Raw genomic sequence first — 19591 nt, 5'->3', positions numbered from 1 at the left:
TATTCCAAGAATAAAGTAAAAATATTTTAAAAATAATATAAGTCAAAATATTACACAAAAAGAGATTATTTAAAAAAAAATTCATGTTATTATATGTCATTAATTGTAAAATATTGTCATTCTTTAGCATTTAGAAATGACGTTTTGACTAGGTACTGCGTTCAAATGTTATGTTGCTATGGTAACAGTACTAACCTACATACATAGGATGCTGTCTCCCCTCTTATACTGTACTTACATACTCTCCCTTAGTTAAAAGCGTTATTAAAACACGTTATTATTGTGTCTTTAATTTGCTGCATTGCCTAAAAAAATATGTGATGATGAATTTCATCATCCATCCGTGAATTTCAGTTCATATAGCGGACGGTTCTGTCAACATTTGGATATAAAAGAAAACTTCACTCTAAGTCGTGTCCTTTGCTCCTACTTCTTCCCCTATGTGTGTGTGTGTGTGTGTGTGTGTGCTTTCATTAGAAGGCGCAGCCATCCAAAAGAGTGAACGCACGGTGCAGAGCTGGCCACCTCTCCAGGAATTAGTGCGACTACACCCAGAGGAGCCAATTTACTGCTGGCTAAAATTCCTATGAAGATTTGGCCAGAAAAAAAAAAAAAAAAAGAGAACTTCTTCTTACATGAAATAAACAAATAGTCGGTAACGGCGTCAGACTCACGTGCATGGCCAGGATGCTGCGTGGGATGAGCTCCCGGTACTGCCGTATGGTAAAGTGCCACGTCTTGATCCTCATCAGGTCGTCAAAGGCGAACTCCAGGATCAAGCGACCCTCCGTGCAAACCTGACGGCGACATCATCGCTGGTCGTTACTTACGATCTCATTATGAGCATAAAACATATCTTACTCCAGTTTTGGTGCATTTTAGTCACAATTTTGATGGTTGTGGACTCGACTTATCATCAGACCCGACTTGCACTTTGACATCGGCGAATTGGCTCAGACTTTATTCCGATGATTTGATAATACTTGACATTTTGAGTGAATGTGTTGAGTTAAAGGTGTCCCCATTCAAAGTCATCAGCTAAGGTGATCAGGTTGTTATGTCATTTCCAGCAACACAACATATTTTCACTTTCTTCCTGCATCCTAGAACTCATCTGTTAACGTCCAATCAGATTTAAGATCAGTTTGACATAAATCCTGAAGGCTGTGTCAGCACTGCTTGTATTTTATTTATTATATATATATTATATATTTATATTATTATATATTATTTTTTGGATTGATGCATGGATGGATGGATGGATGGGATGGATATTATATATATATATATATATATATATATATATATATATATATATATATATATATATATATATATATATATATATATATATATGATTTTTGGATGGATGGATGGATGGGATGGATATTATATATATATATATATATATATATATATATATATATATATATATATACATATGATTTTTGGATGGATGGATGGGTGGGTGGGTGGGTGGTTGGGTGGGTGGATAAATGGAGGGATGGGTAGATGGAAAATAAATACAACCATTCTAAATGCATTCATTGTATTTTTTCCATTTAAAAGACTGTTACATTTAGGGATATCTGATAATTATGAGTGGGGCCATTTTGATGCTTTTTATTTTCTAAAAAAGGCTTTCAAAATATGTTTTATATGTATTTATAGACAAAACTTTGTGTTGAAGTGACAAAACGTTAATTATTTATTTATTATTATTTATTTTTTGGGCCAAAAATCAGTATTTGGATCAAAAAGATCCACTGTGGCGACCCCGTAATCAGGGAAAAGGCAGAAAGAATCAAACAAAGATTATTATTATTATTATTAATACCTATTATTACACTTTTTTTTCGGTGTTGCTGCTACTGCTGTTGCTTTTTTATGCCGCGGGCCAATAAAAAACAAGCTGCAGGGCCACAAATGCACATGGTTTGTAGTTCGGTAGTTTGGCCACCGCTGGTGTACTGTATCAATTAGCATTAGCAATAGCAATGCATAGCATAGCAATAATTTGCTATTGGCAGGTAGTCAAGGGAACATCCGCTGCTGGATGCAAAATAGACAAGGGACAAGAGAAGTCTCCATATATGCGAGGGGAGGGACAGAGACATTGAAGGGCAGACTCACATGCCTAGACACCTGTTTTAATCAGGTGATAAGCATGTGGAGGACATGTTTTGGAGACAGGAGGTCTTGAGGAGATAATCATAGCAAGCCAGTAAGACATGAACGTGTATCTTAAGAGAAATATGTATTCTGTTCATGCAGAATTATAACTCATATCAGTCAAATCAAATGGAATAATGGCCCACATTATCCCGACACCCCCAAATAACAGGGATCTACGGCAAGGCGTGACACCAAAATGTCATTTTGAGTGGATATACTCAACGATTTGACAAAGATTACAGCTATTTTGCATTCCTCACTTGGAGCACCAGGCTGTGTGGGCCTCCTCTCCGCCAGCAGCCCGCTCCTTGGAAAATGTGAAAATAAGTGTAATCCTGGGAGGCTGTTTTGATGCCAGAGACAAAAGAACTTCAGGTCAGGCAGAGTTGCCAATTAGGCTCAGGGAGGGAGAGAGAGAGAGAGAGGGAGCGGGCGGGCGAGCGAGCGAGACACAAACGATGAAGGAAAAGAACATTTTCTGGCCTCTTTAGCTGAAGCCAGCGCTCGCCGGGGCGCTCGCTCGCGCTTCTCCCGCACTGCGTTGCCGTGACAACCAGCGAGAGGGAGCCAGAGCGAGGGGAGTGTGGGGCGGGAGGGGTAAAAAAAAAAAAAAAAAAAAAAAAATCAGCTGATTAGTTGGCATGGCAACGGCAAAGATGTAATCCCAGCAGACACACTCTAATCAATGCCCCCAGCGCAGATGGCCTCCTGAGGATCAACAAGAAAGACGCTGGCGGCCATATTGCACCCCACCTACACGCACCACCCACACCACCACCCCCGGTCATGTACTACTGGTGGAAATGTAAAAATATCACAAATACAGGAGAGTTTTTTTTTTTTTTAATCCCCTAACAACGCTGCTTGTGTGTTGGCTACCAAATCTTATTTTTTATTATTTAGATTTTAAAAGTATTAGAGTATTTCTTTTAAAATGCATTTTTTGGAAGTGTAGTTATATAAGGTATTTATGGGGAAGCGAATGAGTGACACATGCAGACAAACACGTCGGCCAAAGGGCTTGTCTGAGCTCGCTGTGTGTGTGTGTGTGTGTGTGTGTGTGTGTGCGCACGGATTAAACGAAAGCAACATTTGGAAATAATCCTCCTCTGTGTTTAATGCTCAATGAGAACGCTCTTTTTTTTGGAGGAGAAAAAAAAAGTAGTCTAAATCCTGCTGAGCTTTGTCCAACAGATGACCCCCCCCCCCCCCCCCACACACACGTTAGGGATGTGGGGACGTGGGTGGGGGGGGGGGGGGGGTCTTATAATATCAACTAACTAGTATTCTTGGCATAAAAATTGGTTTATCTGCTGATAATGATATCGGCATGTGATGGAGTGGTATCAATTGATATCGATGTCCGTATGAACGCCGCACAGGATTGGCTACCAGAAATATTGAGGCCAATATCGAGGAAAATCAGGTTGGAGGCTTCCAACTGCAGCAGTGAAGTCTTTTTTACAACTTTTATTAATACCTGTGCAGGTTTAAAGCAGATTTTAATCCAGTATTAGCCTACAGTAATCCCTTGCCACTTTCAAAATTTTGCAGGTTCACTTGATCATGGTTTTTCAAAAATATATTCTATACTAAATGCTATTGTTTCATGATTGAAAACAAATCATGCAAAAAAGATGAATATTTAAGCCAATTGTATATATTCATTCATTCATTTTCTACCGCTTTTTCCTCACGAGGGTCGCGGGGGTGCTGGAGCCTATCCCAGCTGTCTTCGGGCGAGAGGCGGGGTACACCCTGGACTGGTCGCCAGCCAATCACAGGGCACGTATAGACAAACAACCATTCACACTCACATTCATACCTATGGACAATTTGGAGTCGCTAATTAACCTAGCATGTTTTTGGAATGTGGGAGGAAACCGGAGTACCCGGAGAAAACCCACGCATGCACGGGGAGAACATGCAAACTCCACACAGAGATGGCCAAGGGTGGAATTGAACCCTGGTCTCCTAGCTGTGAGGTCTGCGTGCTAACCACTAGACCGCCGTGCCGCCCTCAATTGTATATATTCTTTCCGTAAATAAAATGTATTTCAAGCATAAAAAAGGCTAATTGTAGTCAAATACAAAAATAAGGCCTTCAGAAGACACATTCAAGTCACTAGGAGTCAGTCACCTCAGGAGGTAATGTACAAAAACTGGAAATAACAATAAAAAACTCTCCCAATGCTAATGTATGTGAGCCTATATTATGCATCATATTTTTATGTCTATACTATATTGGGTAATAGCAGGGTAGAAGTGACTATAGGGGTGTTATTTCATGTCTGGAGGGCTCTAATTGTGTTTAAAACCATATTTAGAAAGTCATAAACAGGGATTTTGATGCTCTGAGTAGAAAAATGTAATATTTATAAATAAGGAATCCTATTTTGCAGAAATTCACTTACCGCGGTTGGGTCTGGAACAATTAATCACGATATACGAGGGCTTGTTTTTGCCTTTGTTTGTGCGCTATTCCTACACAAGTCCTACACAACTTTGGGTCAAACAAGAACCCTTGAACTAAGCAGCTGTTACTGTCTGCTGGTATTGCAGCCAACCACACATGACTTCCCGTTGCTGCCACCTACAGGACTGGAGTTGTGATTGTCTTGACAAAACTCAAATATTTAAATTTCATGTTCGTCGCACGACCTCCAACAAGTGTATGTTTGTGGATTTATGGCACGCTGCGTTCGGATGCAACAAAGCTACACTATTGACTCCGTTTTCCACCGTGCCACCTGTGTCGTTAGCGTCGTTAGCCTAGCGCTCGCTTGTGTCTCTTCCCACAGTGAATAAATGGCTGCCCTGCCTAAATGAGAATAATTGCCAAGTGCAATAAAGGTGCTGGGATTTGTCTTGGCGGCACCTTTGCAGAGATACATCACACAAATGCAACCGCTGATAAGTTTTTTAAACAAAAATCCCAGCATGGATGCTATCATAGGGTCATATATTTTATTAAGGGCGGAGGGAACCACTTGCCGACTTTACAATGCTCACACAATCAATTCATTTGGCAATAAAAACGGCGTGTCGCGATTGAAAACGTAAAGGAGGACAATCCCCCGAATTAAAAAGCGTTCCATTAAAAGGTGGGAGACCCCCTCGCTGAGAGTCCACATTGATTTAGGAGAGGGGTCATAAATCTTTCCCCGCGGTGGCGCTGAGGCCGAGGGCATCTCCGCCTCTTTGGAGCACCAAAGGACAACAGCGTCACAGTGCATCAATTAGCAACACGCGAGCCGAGGGGTCATTAAATCCATTTGCATGGCGCCTGGCGTTCATTCGGGGAATACAGAGACAGCAAAGCGTCTGACTTACGAGGTGGATGTGAACCCTCGCTGACATTAACAGTAGGATGCCGATGACTGCAGTTAGCATACATTCATTTATTGGCGGGGGCCCGCCACAATTACATCTAGACCGCTACAGAATCTGCGGGCCCTCGCTATAAAGGAGCATTTGCGTCTTTATTATCAAAGCTCATTTTTAAGCAAACTAAGTGTTTTGAAATTAATTTTATTAAAATACCAAATTAAAAATTCACATATATATGGTGAATTTGCATGGTCACATGACACGGATCAAACCAGAAATGCATATGCAAATTTTGAAACGTCAAAATTATTTGCACTGAATTATGTGTACATTCAATTTATACTCAACTTTAAAACATTATTATGCTAATGAATATGTTTAAAACACGCATTTAGCTCATAAATTAACAAAAATATTCACTTAAATTCACTTTATAATAATGTGTGAATGGCTTGTAGTTACAATTCCATCCAGTAGATGGCAGTAGATTCTCTGCCATCATTCACAATGCTTATGTGAAACATGAATACATATTTATTTCTCTTTTCTGTGCATTCTAGCACGAGAAGTTAATATGAGCTAGCTAACATGGTAAATGACGCTAAAGCCCTCCCAAAAATACCTTCCATTTACATAACTGACTTCTGTATTAACCCATCTACAGCCATATTGTTATTATCTGGCGGACTAACTCTACGCCTCGCTAACCGCTTGTCTCAGCGGAGTGGATACCTAGCTATCAATTTGGCTACGGAGAGTCAATAACAATCAAGATGCTGGTTTGCCGTCAGTATTTTTTTTAAGGACTGGAGCATGCGTCTTGTGCTGGAAGACGCAGCCATCCCTAGCATAAGTATGTTTGCGCTCTAGAAAAGACGTTTGTAAAATACAGTAAGATACTGCAACTATTATATGTTATCATTAGTGTACGTGTAATGTTGGTAGAGGTTTTTTAGAGGGCTTCATAGTCGAAATAGGTGCGTCTCAATGACGTGCATTGTTAGCTAGCTCATATTAACTCGTTTTCTAATGTTATAATGGACAAAAAAGGGAAATAAATATGTCTTGAAATAAATATGATTGTGAATGATGAGCTAAAAAAAAAAGTGCCGCTCCCCTTTAAGAAAAGTGTTCTGCGATTTGAAAGCGAAAGCCAACAGCTAGCTTAAAACAGCGCAATGCGACACACGATCGTAAAAAAAAATGCAAACAAAACAACAAATACGTAACTGTTATTTGCAAAGTGCCCGCAAGGGATGCTGGGTACTCCAGCGGCAACTCCTCTCCACGCTACAGTTTAGCTTTGTTTTTAAAATCCATGCACGCTTCCATCAAACGCAGGAAACGCCATGAATGTTTTTCAGTTAAACCAACAACCGTAAATCAATGACGTTAAATTCTGTTAAGGATTAAAAAGACATAACTTTAACTGTTATTTACACAGTGCCCGCAAGGCATGCTGGGTAATCCAGCGGCAACTTCTCTCAATGCTGCAACACAAGACTCCAAGGTTTGAAAACATACGACAATGTCAAACCAAAAAAGCTCTGTTATGGCTGTCCACACACAAACACGGATGTCTTGAGTCGTGGTCGATTATGCAAATTAGACTATGACATCATGGCGATGTCAAGTTGTTTTAATTGGTTAATTGATTCATTGAATTAAAAATTCTAATAATATGCAAGTGCTTTGAAATGATGCCAATGATTCCAGGAAATAATGACTTTCTGGTCCTCTGATTGGCTGAAACCGTTTAACCGTTTAATAAATGTTTGTGGCTTACAGCGCCACCTGTTGCTTTGGCAAGTACATGACAGCCTGTTCATGTGAATCAACACTACTGCTGTGGACAAATGAACCTTTAAGGACAGAAAAAACTAAAATAAGACAACATTGAGATTGCATGACAAATGTATGTTCATACGTTATAAACCAACCTCACTCCAGGAAGTAAACAAAACTAAACAAAACAAAACAAAAGAGAATTTGTGCAGAATTGCCTTCACTTCTCAAACCTTCATCTAAATTTGATCTTTTCATGTTTGCCAATTAACCGGTATTGCACTCTCATAAAAAACATACGGCTAACCTTAAAATGCAAAGACGAGATGTGGAATTGTGGGCGAGAGAGAGAGATGGCGAGGAGAAAGAGAGAGAGAGCGAGAGAGAGAGAGACATTCAAAGAAAGAGACAGACAGCGAGCGAGGAGGGCGGGAGAGAGCGAGATGGGAGCTGGGGATGATTTCTCTAGGGATGAAGGATGTGTGTGTGTGTGTGTGTGTGTGTGTGTGTGTGTGCTGAGGGTGCAGGGGGTGTGTGTGGAAGGGAAGATGTGTGTGTGTGTGTGGGGGGGGGGTTAGGCAAGGGGGGTGGATGAGAGGGAGAGCGGTGGAGAAGAGAGCGAGGGGAGAATGAGCGAGCGAACGAGTCAGGCAAGGGGATGAGAGTGGGGGGAGTGTGGGGTTGTTGGAGGAGGTGGCGGGGGGGTTGTGGTGATGGTGGGGGTGATGGTGGTGGGGGGGTGAGGAAAAGCGAGGCGAAGCAGAGCTGATTGAGATTCGGGCCTCCGGAGCTGCAGGCTCGGCGCCGCTGCTGGGAGCTGAGGGAGAACACGCTCACTTATTGGAATTCTTCTTTTCTTTTTCCTCTTTTTTTTTCCTAATGAATTAATTCTTCTCATCCAATTTAGAGTCAGATGAAAAGAGAGCAGAGCACCGCTGGCGTTAAATTCAGCTTTTTGTTGACCGGGCCCGCGGCGCTTCCCTCCTCGCCGCTTTAATTTCTGACTTGTAATGTCACATTGTCTCATTTATTATGCTCGCTTTTTTTTCTCCTCAAAACAATAAAAGTATTTTTTTTTTTAATGAGTTGTTTTCATGCACTCTCACCGCACCGCATGAGCCAACCACGGCGCATGCATGGAAACACAGAAACAGTCATGTGACCTTTTGTGACTCTCACACTGCACGTGCATGTTAATAAGACGTGCACATAATACAGGAGCCGATACAATGGATCGCTGATGAATGTACTGCAATACTTGGCTGTAACCAGCAGAGGCGCTGTTGACTCATGCTACACTGGTTTAGTCTAAAGCTGAAATGTTAAACTTAGTACTTAGTAGGCTTTTCTGTCATCTAAAATTAGATTTTATGTTAATGTTTCCCATAGTCGACAAATGAAATCTAAAAACATACACTAAAAAACAAACATAATAATTTTCTATACTTAATCTTAAAGGCTAAGCTTTGTTTTAATAGTTATGGCCGTCAAAAATAATGCACTAATGTCAGTAAAAATAATGATATTATGATATTTATTATGTTAAAAATGTTGTCATTTGAATGATTAATCATGATTAATTCACTTATAAACTGATTAACCTGATTTTTTAAAAAAATCAACCATTTGCTAGCCCTAGTTTCCATTATTTCTTGTTACATTATGGCTTTTGTCCTATTTTTCTAATTTATTTTGGATTTTGTTTCTACAATGTACCACGGGCCAGGAAAACACAAGCCACGGGCCACATAAGGCCCCTAAGCCACACTTTGGACACCACCGTTTTTTTTTTTGTGACTAGCTTTTTCGCCTCCAGTGAACGTCGGCAATGAAAAAGAGAAGGCTGTTTTATTACAGTCGGATCTAATCGATGCGTTACAACAGTCATGTTTTATTGCAAATGTTCATCCAAAATTGGTGGAGATACACCGGAAATAATGTTCTACAAACTGACCAATCACTGCCTAGAAGGTCCATTTTTATTTTTAAGTTGTAGCGAGCCGGTGTAGCGTTCCCAGGTGCCTAATGCAAGTTGAATAAACTGAAACCGGCAAAATGCAACAAAATTCCTGAAGAGCAGCAACGTCGACCAGAGGAGAACACAAGTGGACATAACATTAGGTACACCTGGACATTTTAGTGACTTGTAACATGCTATACGAAAAAAACTCGTAAAAGTTAATAATTAGGGATGTCCGATAATTGGTTGATATCGGAATGGAATTTTTTTCCTGATCATGAAACCAATACAAAAAAAATGCTGTATACAAAACATATGTGTTCATTCCACCACAGCATGTCGTGCTACACATATCAGTATCAATATCGGCTTATATCGGTATCAGAAATAGAGAGTCTGCATATTAGTTTTTGTCCAAAAAGCTAATATCGGACATTCCCAGTAAAAAAAAATGCTTACTTTTGAAGCCTAAATGTTAGAAACCGCTATCAGTCAAATTCAGTGCCGATGTGCACCACTGTAAAGTACAATCATAACAATAAAAAAAATGTATACTAAGCAAATAATCTATTATTATTATAGTCACTTGTGCCAGTGCACATGTTATTGTGGCAGATTAAAACAGCTCCACTGCAATTTTGCTTATGTTTATTTGAATGTCTGCATGAAAAAAATGTTTCAGCAATAATAAATACTGCTATTAAAGCAATGAGTCATTATTATTTAGGATTTATCTTAGTCAATTGCAGGTGTAACCTTTTATTGTGTTGTCAAAATAGCTGCTGCGGCTTTTATATTGCGACGACATGCAATTTGTCAAATAAGGTTGTGTTTATGTGAATTAAAAAAAACAACTTTTTAATTGAAGAGTACTGCAATTTTTCCCACATGGAGCGCTATTGGCAAATATTGTTTCTAACATAAATCATATAATTAGACGGGACACTGAAACATTTATGCTAGTCATAAATAAATGTATAATTTCATGTCAGACGGAGAAGCAAACAGGTGGGGGAGAGAGAAAGGAAGGGGGGGTTAAGGGGGGGGGGGGGGGGTGGATGTGATCTTTAACCAGTTAAACACCGGGCCCCGCTCCATTATCACGGCGGGTCATCAATTATTCACGGCAGGGGTGCGGGGGGTGGCGGTGAGGGTGGCGTTACCTTGGTAAACATGGGCTTGCCGTGCTGGGTGACCATGGTGCACTGATCGCAGTCCAGCGTGATGCACGAGTTGTGGAAGGACTCCTTGGAGTGTTTGAGGATGTAGTGCAGCTCGCTCACGCCGCCCTCGAACACCGTGCTGAAGTAGCGGGGGATCAGCGTCCGCCCGATGGCTGTGGGGGGGGGGGGTAAGACAGGGATTTTAGTTGACGGACAACACCAACGATGTGGCAAGTAACAAGTTAGCTGATTCGCAGCCTTTGGATTGTGTTTACAACGCCAGTCATAAGTTTGGAAACACTTTCCCATGCTGTTGAATGAGAAGGTGTCCCAAAACATTTGACTCACTCAACATTGCCCACATAGATCGACTCGTAAACTTGATAAAAACATTATTTTTTAACATTTTGTAAAATTGTAATATCACTACAGTATACTACGTCAAGGCTCACTTTAGCATATTTGCTTTTTCTTTGGCTTTTTGCTCCACATACACACAGAAAGTGGCCTAAAGTTAGCAGGCTGACATTCAAATAACAGAAGGGTGCGGTGTGCATGCTGAGACTGTCATAATAATACATAATACAATATATTATTATGTACAATGTACAGTATTAATATTTTGCAAAAATATATAACAAATAAAAATAAATTTAAAAAATTTATTAAATAATAAAAAAAATAAAAATAAAATAACATGTAACAACCAAAAACTAAATACAGATCTGTGCCACATTTCACTGCAAAATTAATTAATTAAGTATTAATAATGATTAATAATATCTACAATTATTATTATTATATCTAATAATATTTAATGAATGAATAATACTAAAAATGCTTTTCATGTTTTGAAATATTTGACTCTGTGTGTAGTGAAAGTCCAGACTTTTCAAATTGAACTCCTGAAACTCATTTGAACTTTCAAAGCTTTATTGACACACGCCAATAACGTCCGTGGTCATTTCCTGCATTTAGCATTAGAACAATGCTCGGGGTAAAAATTAACATCAAACATCCGATTTGATGCAAAAAAATAAGCCAGTTTTTCAAACTAGAATTGCGCTTATTATATTTGTTACGCAAGAGTTCCCAAGGTGAGAAGCGGATGTGGGCTAGAGTTGAGGAAAGACGGAGAAACAATGGAGTGGGGTGTGTGGTGGCTGCACAATGACTGGCATGTTTTTCCAACTGGGTAAAGTCAGGCATGGCTAAATAACGCATACACCGCTTGGCAGCGTGAGCAGCCATTCTCTCTCTCTCTCTCTCTCTCTCTCTCTCTCGCTCTCACTCGCTCGCTCGGCCTACACCATACGCCTGCAAAACAAAGTACATCTCCGAGTGGAGCTGACTGCTAATGAGAAGGAGGAGGAGGAGGAGGAGGAGGAGGGAGAGGAGGGAGATGAAAGATGGAGAGGGGGAGAGGGAGAAGGAGGGAAGATGAAAAAAAAAATAATAAGGGTTGTCAGCGAGGAGAGGAGAAGGGAAGCGAAGACGAGCGCAGAGACAGAAAGAAAGGGGGGGGTGGTTGGGGGCGGGGGTGGGGGTCGCCACATGGAGGAGTTTTGCTTGCCAAAAGGCCGTCCCAATCCAACACAGCGTGCGTCGCCGGGGGTGACCGAGTGATAGATGGCGAGTAATGGCGGCCATGCTGGGATGGTTTGGCGCTCAGACGTCCTTCTCGTGTCATGTTTTTTTTTTTTTTTTGGGGGGGGGGGGGTGTTTTTATTTACTCTCAAGATGACTGACTCAGAATGAGCAGCTTGGGGTCCGCCGTCCAGGCTTTGAACCTCGTTGGAAGCATCTCAAGACCGCGGACGGCCAACTTGGGCTCATCAGTCGCTGACTTTTTAACGACACGCCTCTCATAACGACTCTTTCAGTGGGATGGATGACACGGACGGCGTACACCCTGGACTGGTGGCCAGCCAATCACAGGGCACATATAGACAAACAACCATTCACACTCACATTCATACCTATGGACAATTTGGAGTCGCTAATTAACCTAGCATGTTTTTGGAATGTGGGAGGAAACCGGAGTACCCTGGGGAAAACCCACGCATGCACGGGGAGAACATGCAAACTCCGAGGGTGGAATTGAACCCTGGTCTCCTATCAGTGAGGTCTGCGTGCTAACCACTCGACCGTCGTGCAGCCCTAGTTTTAAATAAAACTAGGAAAAAAATCAAAGCTACATGGCCCTGTGTGAAAAAGTTAACTGAGACATAATAAGTTAACTGAGATTAATTGAGATTAATCAGTCTGGAAAGCGGGTGGGAGTCAATATTAATAAATAAAATATTATTGCAATTTGCACTTTTTAAGATCTTCTTAATATAGCTTTTAGCATTATTAGAGCCCTCATGATATGAAATAGTACCCCTATAGTCACATATACACTTGTATTACCCAATAGACATAACACTACATAACACATAACACTACAAAATAGGCCATCTTAGGCATAAGTAAATTAAAATAGCATCGCACGTTAGCATCTAGCGACCACATGTGTACGCTTAAAGAGAGACTCAAGTTGCACTTCAATTGCTTGACGAACAAGCAGAGAACTCACACGCCTTGAACGTTCACACAGGAGCTGCTGTCAGCCGCTTTCTACACCGCTAACCTACTGCTAGCGCTAGCTGCTAACGATGGTCTCGAGCCAGATGATGACATCATAACATCATTTCCCGGGCGTCACTTCTTAAAGGCGCACACAAATCACACGTCTTTTGAATCCAACAAAATGTGAGACAAGTATCGCTTTGACGAAGTGAATGGAGTGAGGTTCCACGAGTTGGTGATATTAGCATGTCAGTATTTAACAGTTTCTTGTTTGAGGGTCTGTCACTAGACTGCTTTCAGGTGTTGATGCCAACAATCAACTGAGTATCTGAGTAACTTTTCATTTTTGCTATGGTTTAGCTCTGAGCCTCAGGTACCGAATCGCATAGAGAATAAAGATGGAAAACACATGCACACTAGTGTATCATACCGACAATACCTCTTTAACTGTGGAAAAAAGTCCCTCGTGGTGACATGCCTAAGCAACTTTGATCCTTAAAGACTACCAATCACGCGTGTGTATTGTTACACTGCACATACTACACACCTCGCTTCCCATGTCGGCCGCCTGGCGCGCCTTCAGAGGTGCGCCGTGGCTGGCACGCGCTCAGCAGCAGACAACGAGCGGCATATGCCTCTCAAGTAATGTGTACCCAAACATGCAATTTACAAATAATTAACGCCGTGTTAATTAGTCACATTAATTCACGCCACTTTGTCGAGATTGTTTCCCCCCGTCGCTTCCCAGGACTCCTGCCAGCGATGCCAGCCAGCCAGAAAAAAAAGACGTCAGGAGCCATTTTTGTGCTCCCAATAAAGAGGGGCCGCTGGCAGGCGTGTGTGTGCTGCACAAAAGCCTCTACACACACACACACACACACACACACAAAGTGAAAGTGCACATACACTCACATTGTACAGTACACAGAGGCTCCATCTACACAAATGTATACATATTTAAGTATACAGTAGCTTGTAAATGTACACACACACACACATTTAGTACAATGAGGTCCATGCACGCACACAAGCAAAGACAATAAGCACAATAAGAAGAAACAAAGCATAGCTAGCACATAAACAACAGTGCAGAGGTCGTGGTTAACACTGCACTGCAATGCTTTGAGCTGCCCACCCACATACGTACGTACTGTATGTACACAATGTATACATTTCAAGTAATGATGCACCAAGGGAGTAGAGAAGCTACTTGGTAAACAACATGTATGAACATGAACTTGTCAACCAAATCATCATACAGCCTGTAATATATTGAAATTAAATACAATTGCATCCATTTGTTTCGTATTATAATATTTTTTGACTCAACACAACAGCGCCCCTGCTGGTGGCTGCTAAGTCGTGCACTCCAATCACTCGCAGGCGCAGCGGATCAACATTCAATTTCGCACCGAATCGACCGGATTCCGAATTAGAGTCATCGAGGATATGCTACAAGATAATGGTTAATGGCTAATGACAAGAACAGAATTGACTCAACCGGCTTGAAGTAGTGGGCATGGTTTGCTTTACTTTCACAAACTTCGTTGCAAATGTCCATAAATTAATTTTCCATACCGCTTATCCCCACAAATGCAAAAATTTTAAATAGTTAATGTAAAAAAATTTTTAATTTAATGTAAAACAACCATTTTATGTGTTGTTTATGGTATGTTGTGGCATTGTTGTTTAGATATTCTGGCGAAATATTTAAATATATAAAAAATATATTAAAAAAATATAAAAAAATATTTTAAAAAATCTAAAAATTTATTTTAAAAAATATATTAAAAAATCGTCGTTTAGATGTTCTGGCGAAATATTTAAATATATAAAAAATATATTAAAAACATATAAGAAATTATTTTAAAAAATATAAAAAATTATTTTAAAAAATATATTAAAAAATCGTCGTTTAGATATTCTGGCGAAATATTTAAATATATAAAAATATATTTAAAAAAATATAAAAAAATATTTTAAAAATATATAAATAAAAATATATAAACTTACCTATGTTCTACTTCTGATTACAAAAGAACGGAAAAAGGAAACAATCTATTTTTTTCTGATGAAAGATGAGAGTCTAACCTTTCTTTTGGTATATACCATGTCTATATAGCCCAAAATTATTTGGAAAAATAGAAGAAGAGAAATGGAAAAATGAGCTAAAAATAATAATATGCTTTTCACATATATCACAACAAGGCCGAGATGTAAAATTACAAAATGTAAAATATCAAATCAATGCCTTGCTTTCTCTCAAGACGGCCTTTGAATAGTAAAATAGTCAATTTCATCAGTGATGTCTGACATCTTTGGGGGACAGTTTTTGAGTGGTCCATTTCGACAGTCCTGTTCCCGGACACCATCCTCAGCACTGAGCACCAAACTGAGCCCACGACGGACACGCCAGCAAACAGATTAGAGCACCTGAATGTACACAAGAGTGGATCAAGCGCCTCAGTGAAGTCTATTGATTTTCCTTACAGTGGGTGTCAGGCATACAAACCCACACTGTGTTCGACCGACGCTTTGCAATCAATATGCTAAGCTAAAAATACTATCGCGATCGATGATTAGCCTTCGGTTGTAAGCCGGTGTTGATGATTGGTGAGAGGCGCCCGGATGGAAACCGAACGAACGTATTGATTCGCGCGGCTTGATCGATGATCGGAGGACCGGGGTGACGCGACTCGGCAAACAAATGGAGATTTGTACGCTGGGCTCGGCGGCCATCGTGGGTCGCCATGACTGGCCTGACCGACAGGGGTGTCACCTCATTGGCGAAGTGATTACATCCACTCCAGGTCAATGTTAGCGGGAAAAAGGACTGTGGACATGTGACAAGTGACAACAAGTGCTTTATTTTTGGACAAGACTCTTTCTAGTCTTATGGACGCTGACGTTGTTATTTGGTAATTTTTATATTGTGATTGCGAGGTTACATTTTGTATTTGATGAATATTTTTTTAAGTGGGAATTCTGTCAGCTGCAATCATAAATTTAAAAAAAAGATAATGCTAATTTGAATGTTAATTATATTTTTAATCTCAGAAAAAGTTAGGCAAAAATAAAGAATATTTTCTGATTTTAATTTTAGGGAAAATGTGTGGTTAAATATTAAAAAAACATTCTTCTCAATTTTAAATCTTAATTTTAATATTGGGAAAAATACATTTCTTTTTTAATTGTAATGTAAAAAAAATAAATGGTGGGAAATAAAAAAAACTACAAAAATGTAAATTTAAAGGGGAAATGAGGGGAGAAATTCTTCTTAATCTTAATTTTAATATTGGGAAAATAAGGACATTTTGAGGGAAATGGGGAGGGGAAAATAAATTTTAAACAAATTTAATTAAAAAGGAAAACGGAGGGAATAAAGAAAATGTCTTCTTAATTTGAATAATTAAGTTTAAAATTAAAATTAATATTAATATTAATATATTAATATTTTTATAAAATTAAGAAATTAGAAAACAAGTATCTATTTTGTTATTTAATTAGTAAAAAAAAAAGACAAACACAGACTACGTTATTTGGATAGTAATTCATGAAAAAAATGAGGGGAAAAATGAAATAAATGTATTTATTTAATTTAGTTAATTAAAAAATAAATTTGAAGGCTACAGGATGTAATGATGCCAAAGTGTTGCCGAGTGGACCGGAAGCCTCAAAATACGGCAAAAATAAAATAACAGAAAGGCAACATACTAGGAATACTGCCCGATATTGGCACAAAGAAAGAGATACTGGATTGTTTTTCTTGTTGCTGATATCAATCAGTTTCGCTTTCACATAATAAAACTTGAATTCGCAACGACTATAAAGTATCAGGTGTCTCTCTTTGCGTGTAATTGTGGCGCTGACTGGGAATGACAAAGAGGGAACGCTGCACCGGCAAACCGCAAAGCAGCTGGACATCACACTAAACAGGAAAGAGCAAACCAAAATAAGAGCACACAACAGGAAATGATGTAAAACCGTAGAAAAAACAAAACTAAGGTCCAACCTGTCATGCGGAACACGACCTAAGGGGCTGGTTATGCGAGAGGACAGTGAGGTGACTTCCTTCTGTACCCCCCCCCCCCCACCCCCCCACAGCAAATACGAGTGTTGACGCTGCACATGAACTCAAAAAGCATACAGGTTGATGACAGGAAGTAAGAAAGTGTATGTTAGCACGTAAATAACATGCAATGCAATGTACAAGAAATACAAGAAACACAACTGGCGGGGACCTCCTACACACACACACACACACACACACACGCAGACACACGCACACACATGCAGCAGAATGTGGGAATCACTGCCCAGAACATGAAATATTCATCAGTCATAAAAGTTTAATTCAATCTCTCCTACTCTTGCAAAAAAAAAACACCCGCACCTCCACCCCCCCACCCCCAACCTCTCTGCATACTTCCTGTCATCAAACCTCACGTCTTCTATTTTAGCGAGGTAAACAACTCCTACCTCCCAGACTCCTAAACTATCCCAGCTTTAATTCAACCAATTAGAACGTCTAATTGTTCTTTTGCCAAAAGCTTTGCATTCTGCTGAAAGCATTTAGTCATACCAGGATAAAAAATGATGTTTGCAAAAGGGGAACCATTAAAATGCATGTTTTTCTGTAGCAAAATAAACTATATTAATATAAAGCATCAGCATATTTATTATTATAGTGATCAGTGTGTAAGTACACTTAATAATCACAAAGGACAGGGGTGTCCAAAGCCTGACCCGGGGTCCATTTGTAGCCGGCAGCGCCTTTTTGTATTCTCCTGCTGCATATATACAGTACATACAGAAAAATAAAAAATGTGTTAATTAACAACTCATTACTGTTGACTACAGCCAATTATTATTCAAAAACACGCATATTTTCAGCAAATATTACAGATTTTTTGCCAAAATTAAGAACTTTCAAGTGTAAGGCATTAAGTTGTGATATGTAGTATTCTAAACTGGTCACTAGGTGTCAGTAATGTTACACGGAAGAGACAATAGTCACCGCAATAAGTGCTGCAGATGATAATGTGACTCTCCCAATGTGTGAGTCTATATTGTTTTATTTATGGCTTATTATCTTATTATGGATACTGCATTTTGTTATGTATACTGCTATTGAGTCATAGGAATGAAGAGGCGAATATAGGGGTGTTATTTCATGTATAGAGGGCTCTAATAATGTAAATAACATGTATTTAGAAGGTGGTAAACATAAGGAATTCTACTTTGCGGAAATTCACTTATCACGTTCTGGTCTGGGATCAATAAATAATAATTACAAATGATAATAATTACAAATGAGCTTCCTGTACATCCTGGCGAGATGGAACTCAATCACCTTTTTCATGGAATTACTGCCACTTGCAATTTTCTTGGCCCCATGGCAGTTTATTTAGGTCAAAGGTTAACGCTTTGACTGTACTGTACGTTGTATAACACTGACACAAACTCCGGCTTCACCTCCGCGTTTGGGCACTGGTGGCTGAAGAAGAGAGGGATGGGAAGCAAAGAGTCGGGAATGGAAGAAAAGCAGGGAGAAAGATGGGAGAGAGCGAGAGTGCTCCGTCTCCATTCACCCTCATCCGACCTCTTCCCGAGCAGGAAGGAGGAGGATAAATGAAGATGGGGGTTGGAGGAAGGAGGTGGGGGGGGGGGGGGGGGTGCATAGGAGTCGGGGATGGAGGGGAGTTTGTCCCCTTGAGGCCAGCCCTCATCCCCTCTTCACCCCCATCCATAATTCAACAGGGGCCCCCGCTCTGCTGCAGTGCCCCCCACCCCCCCACACCTACCCAAGCAGCACCCACCCCCAGGGTGAAGCTCCGTTGGGAGGAAGAGACATAGACAACACCCCCCCCCCCCACCGTGTCGCAGCAGCACCACCCAAATACTGTAACAGTGACTATCGCTTTCACCACACACACTTCACGTGAAGGACCGCTGTGACAAGGTGTCCCCCCACGCTGCGCCGTTCGATACAGTGGCCGCACACACACACACACACACACACACACACGACTCAGACTCCCAGTGAGGCTGAATCAATGGTAATGAGCATCACTTGCCACTGTTTGGACTCTGATAATCTCAACAAGGAAACGATACCTCTGCCTCCTATTTGGGGGGGGGGGGGGGGTGGCTGTGGTGGTGCGGAAAAGTGTTTGCCCCCTTCCCGTTTTCTTTTTTTTGTTTGCATGTGTGTAACACTTAAATAAATAATAAATGTAATATAATAAATACAAATGTCATTTTAAATTCATTCATTCATTCATTTTCTACTGCTTATCCTCACGAGGGTCGCGGGGGGTGCTGGAGCCTATCCCAGCTGTCTTTGGACGAGAGGCGGGGTACACCCTGGACTGGTGGCCAGCCAATCACAGGGCACATATAGACAAACAACCATTCACACTCACATTCATACCTATGGTGAAAACCCACGCATGCACGGGGAGAACATGCAAACTCAGAGGGTGGAATTGAACCCTGGTCTCCTAGCTGTGAGGTCTGCGTGCTAACCACTCGAACGCCGTGCAGCCCTAGTTTTAAATAAAACTTTTTATTATTTATGGGGAAAAAAATCAAAGCTACATGGCCC

The 19591-nt window shown here is 40.4% G+C and overlaps 1 protein-coding gene across 6 annotated transcripts in view; it reads right to left on the bottom strand.

Annotated features, from left to right (window-relative positions):
- The window catches only part of ldb2a (LIM domain binding 2a), a 105550-nt gene that overhangs the window by 22719 nt on the left and 63240 nt on the right, over positions 1 to 19591 (bottom strand). For all 6 annotated transcript variants that reach the window (XM_058049555.1, XM_058049575.1, XM_058049566.1 and 3 more), the window contains exons 4-5: positions 10414 to 10586; positions 675 to 797 (exon numbers count right to left, since the gene is read on the bottom strand). In XM_058049555.1, the coding sequence (XP_057905538.1) occupies positions 675 to 797; positions 10414 to 10586 (296 nt within the window). The remainder of the gene's footprint in view (positions 1 to 674; positions 798 to 10413; positions 10587 to 19591) is intronic.

Source organism: Doryrhamphus excisus, chromosome 2, assembly GCF_030265055.1.
Source record: "Doryrhamphus excisus isolate RoL2022-K1 chromosome 2, RoL_Dexc_1.0, whole genome shotgun sequence".
Classification (NCBI taxonomy): Eukaryota; Metazoa; Chordata; class Actinopteri; order Syngnathiformes; family Syngnathidae; genus Doryrhamphus; species Doryrhamphus excisus.
Note: the sequence above shows the minus strand (reverse complement) of the source record. Positions and strands in the feature narration are given on the sequence as shown.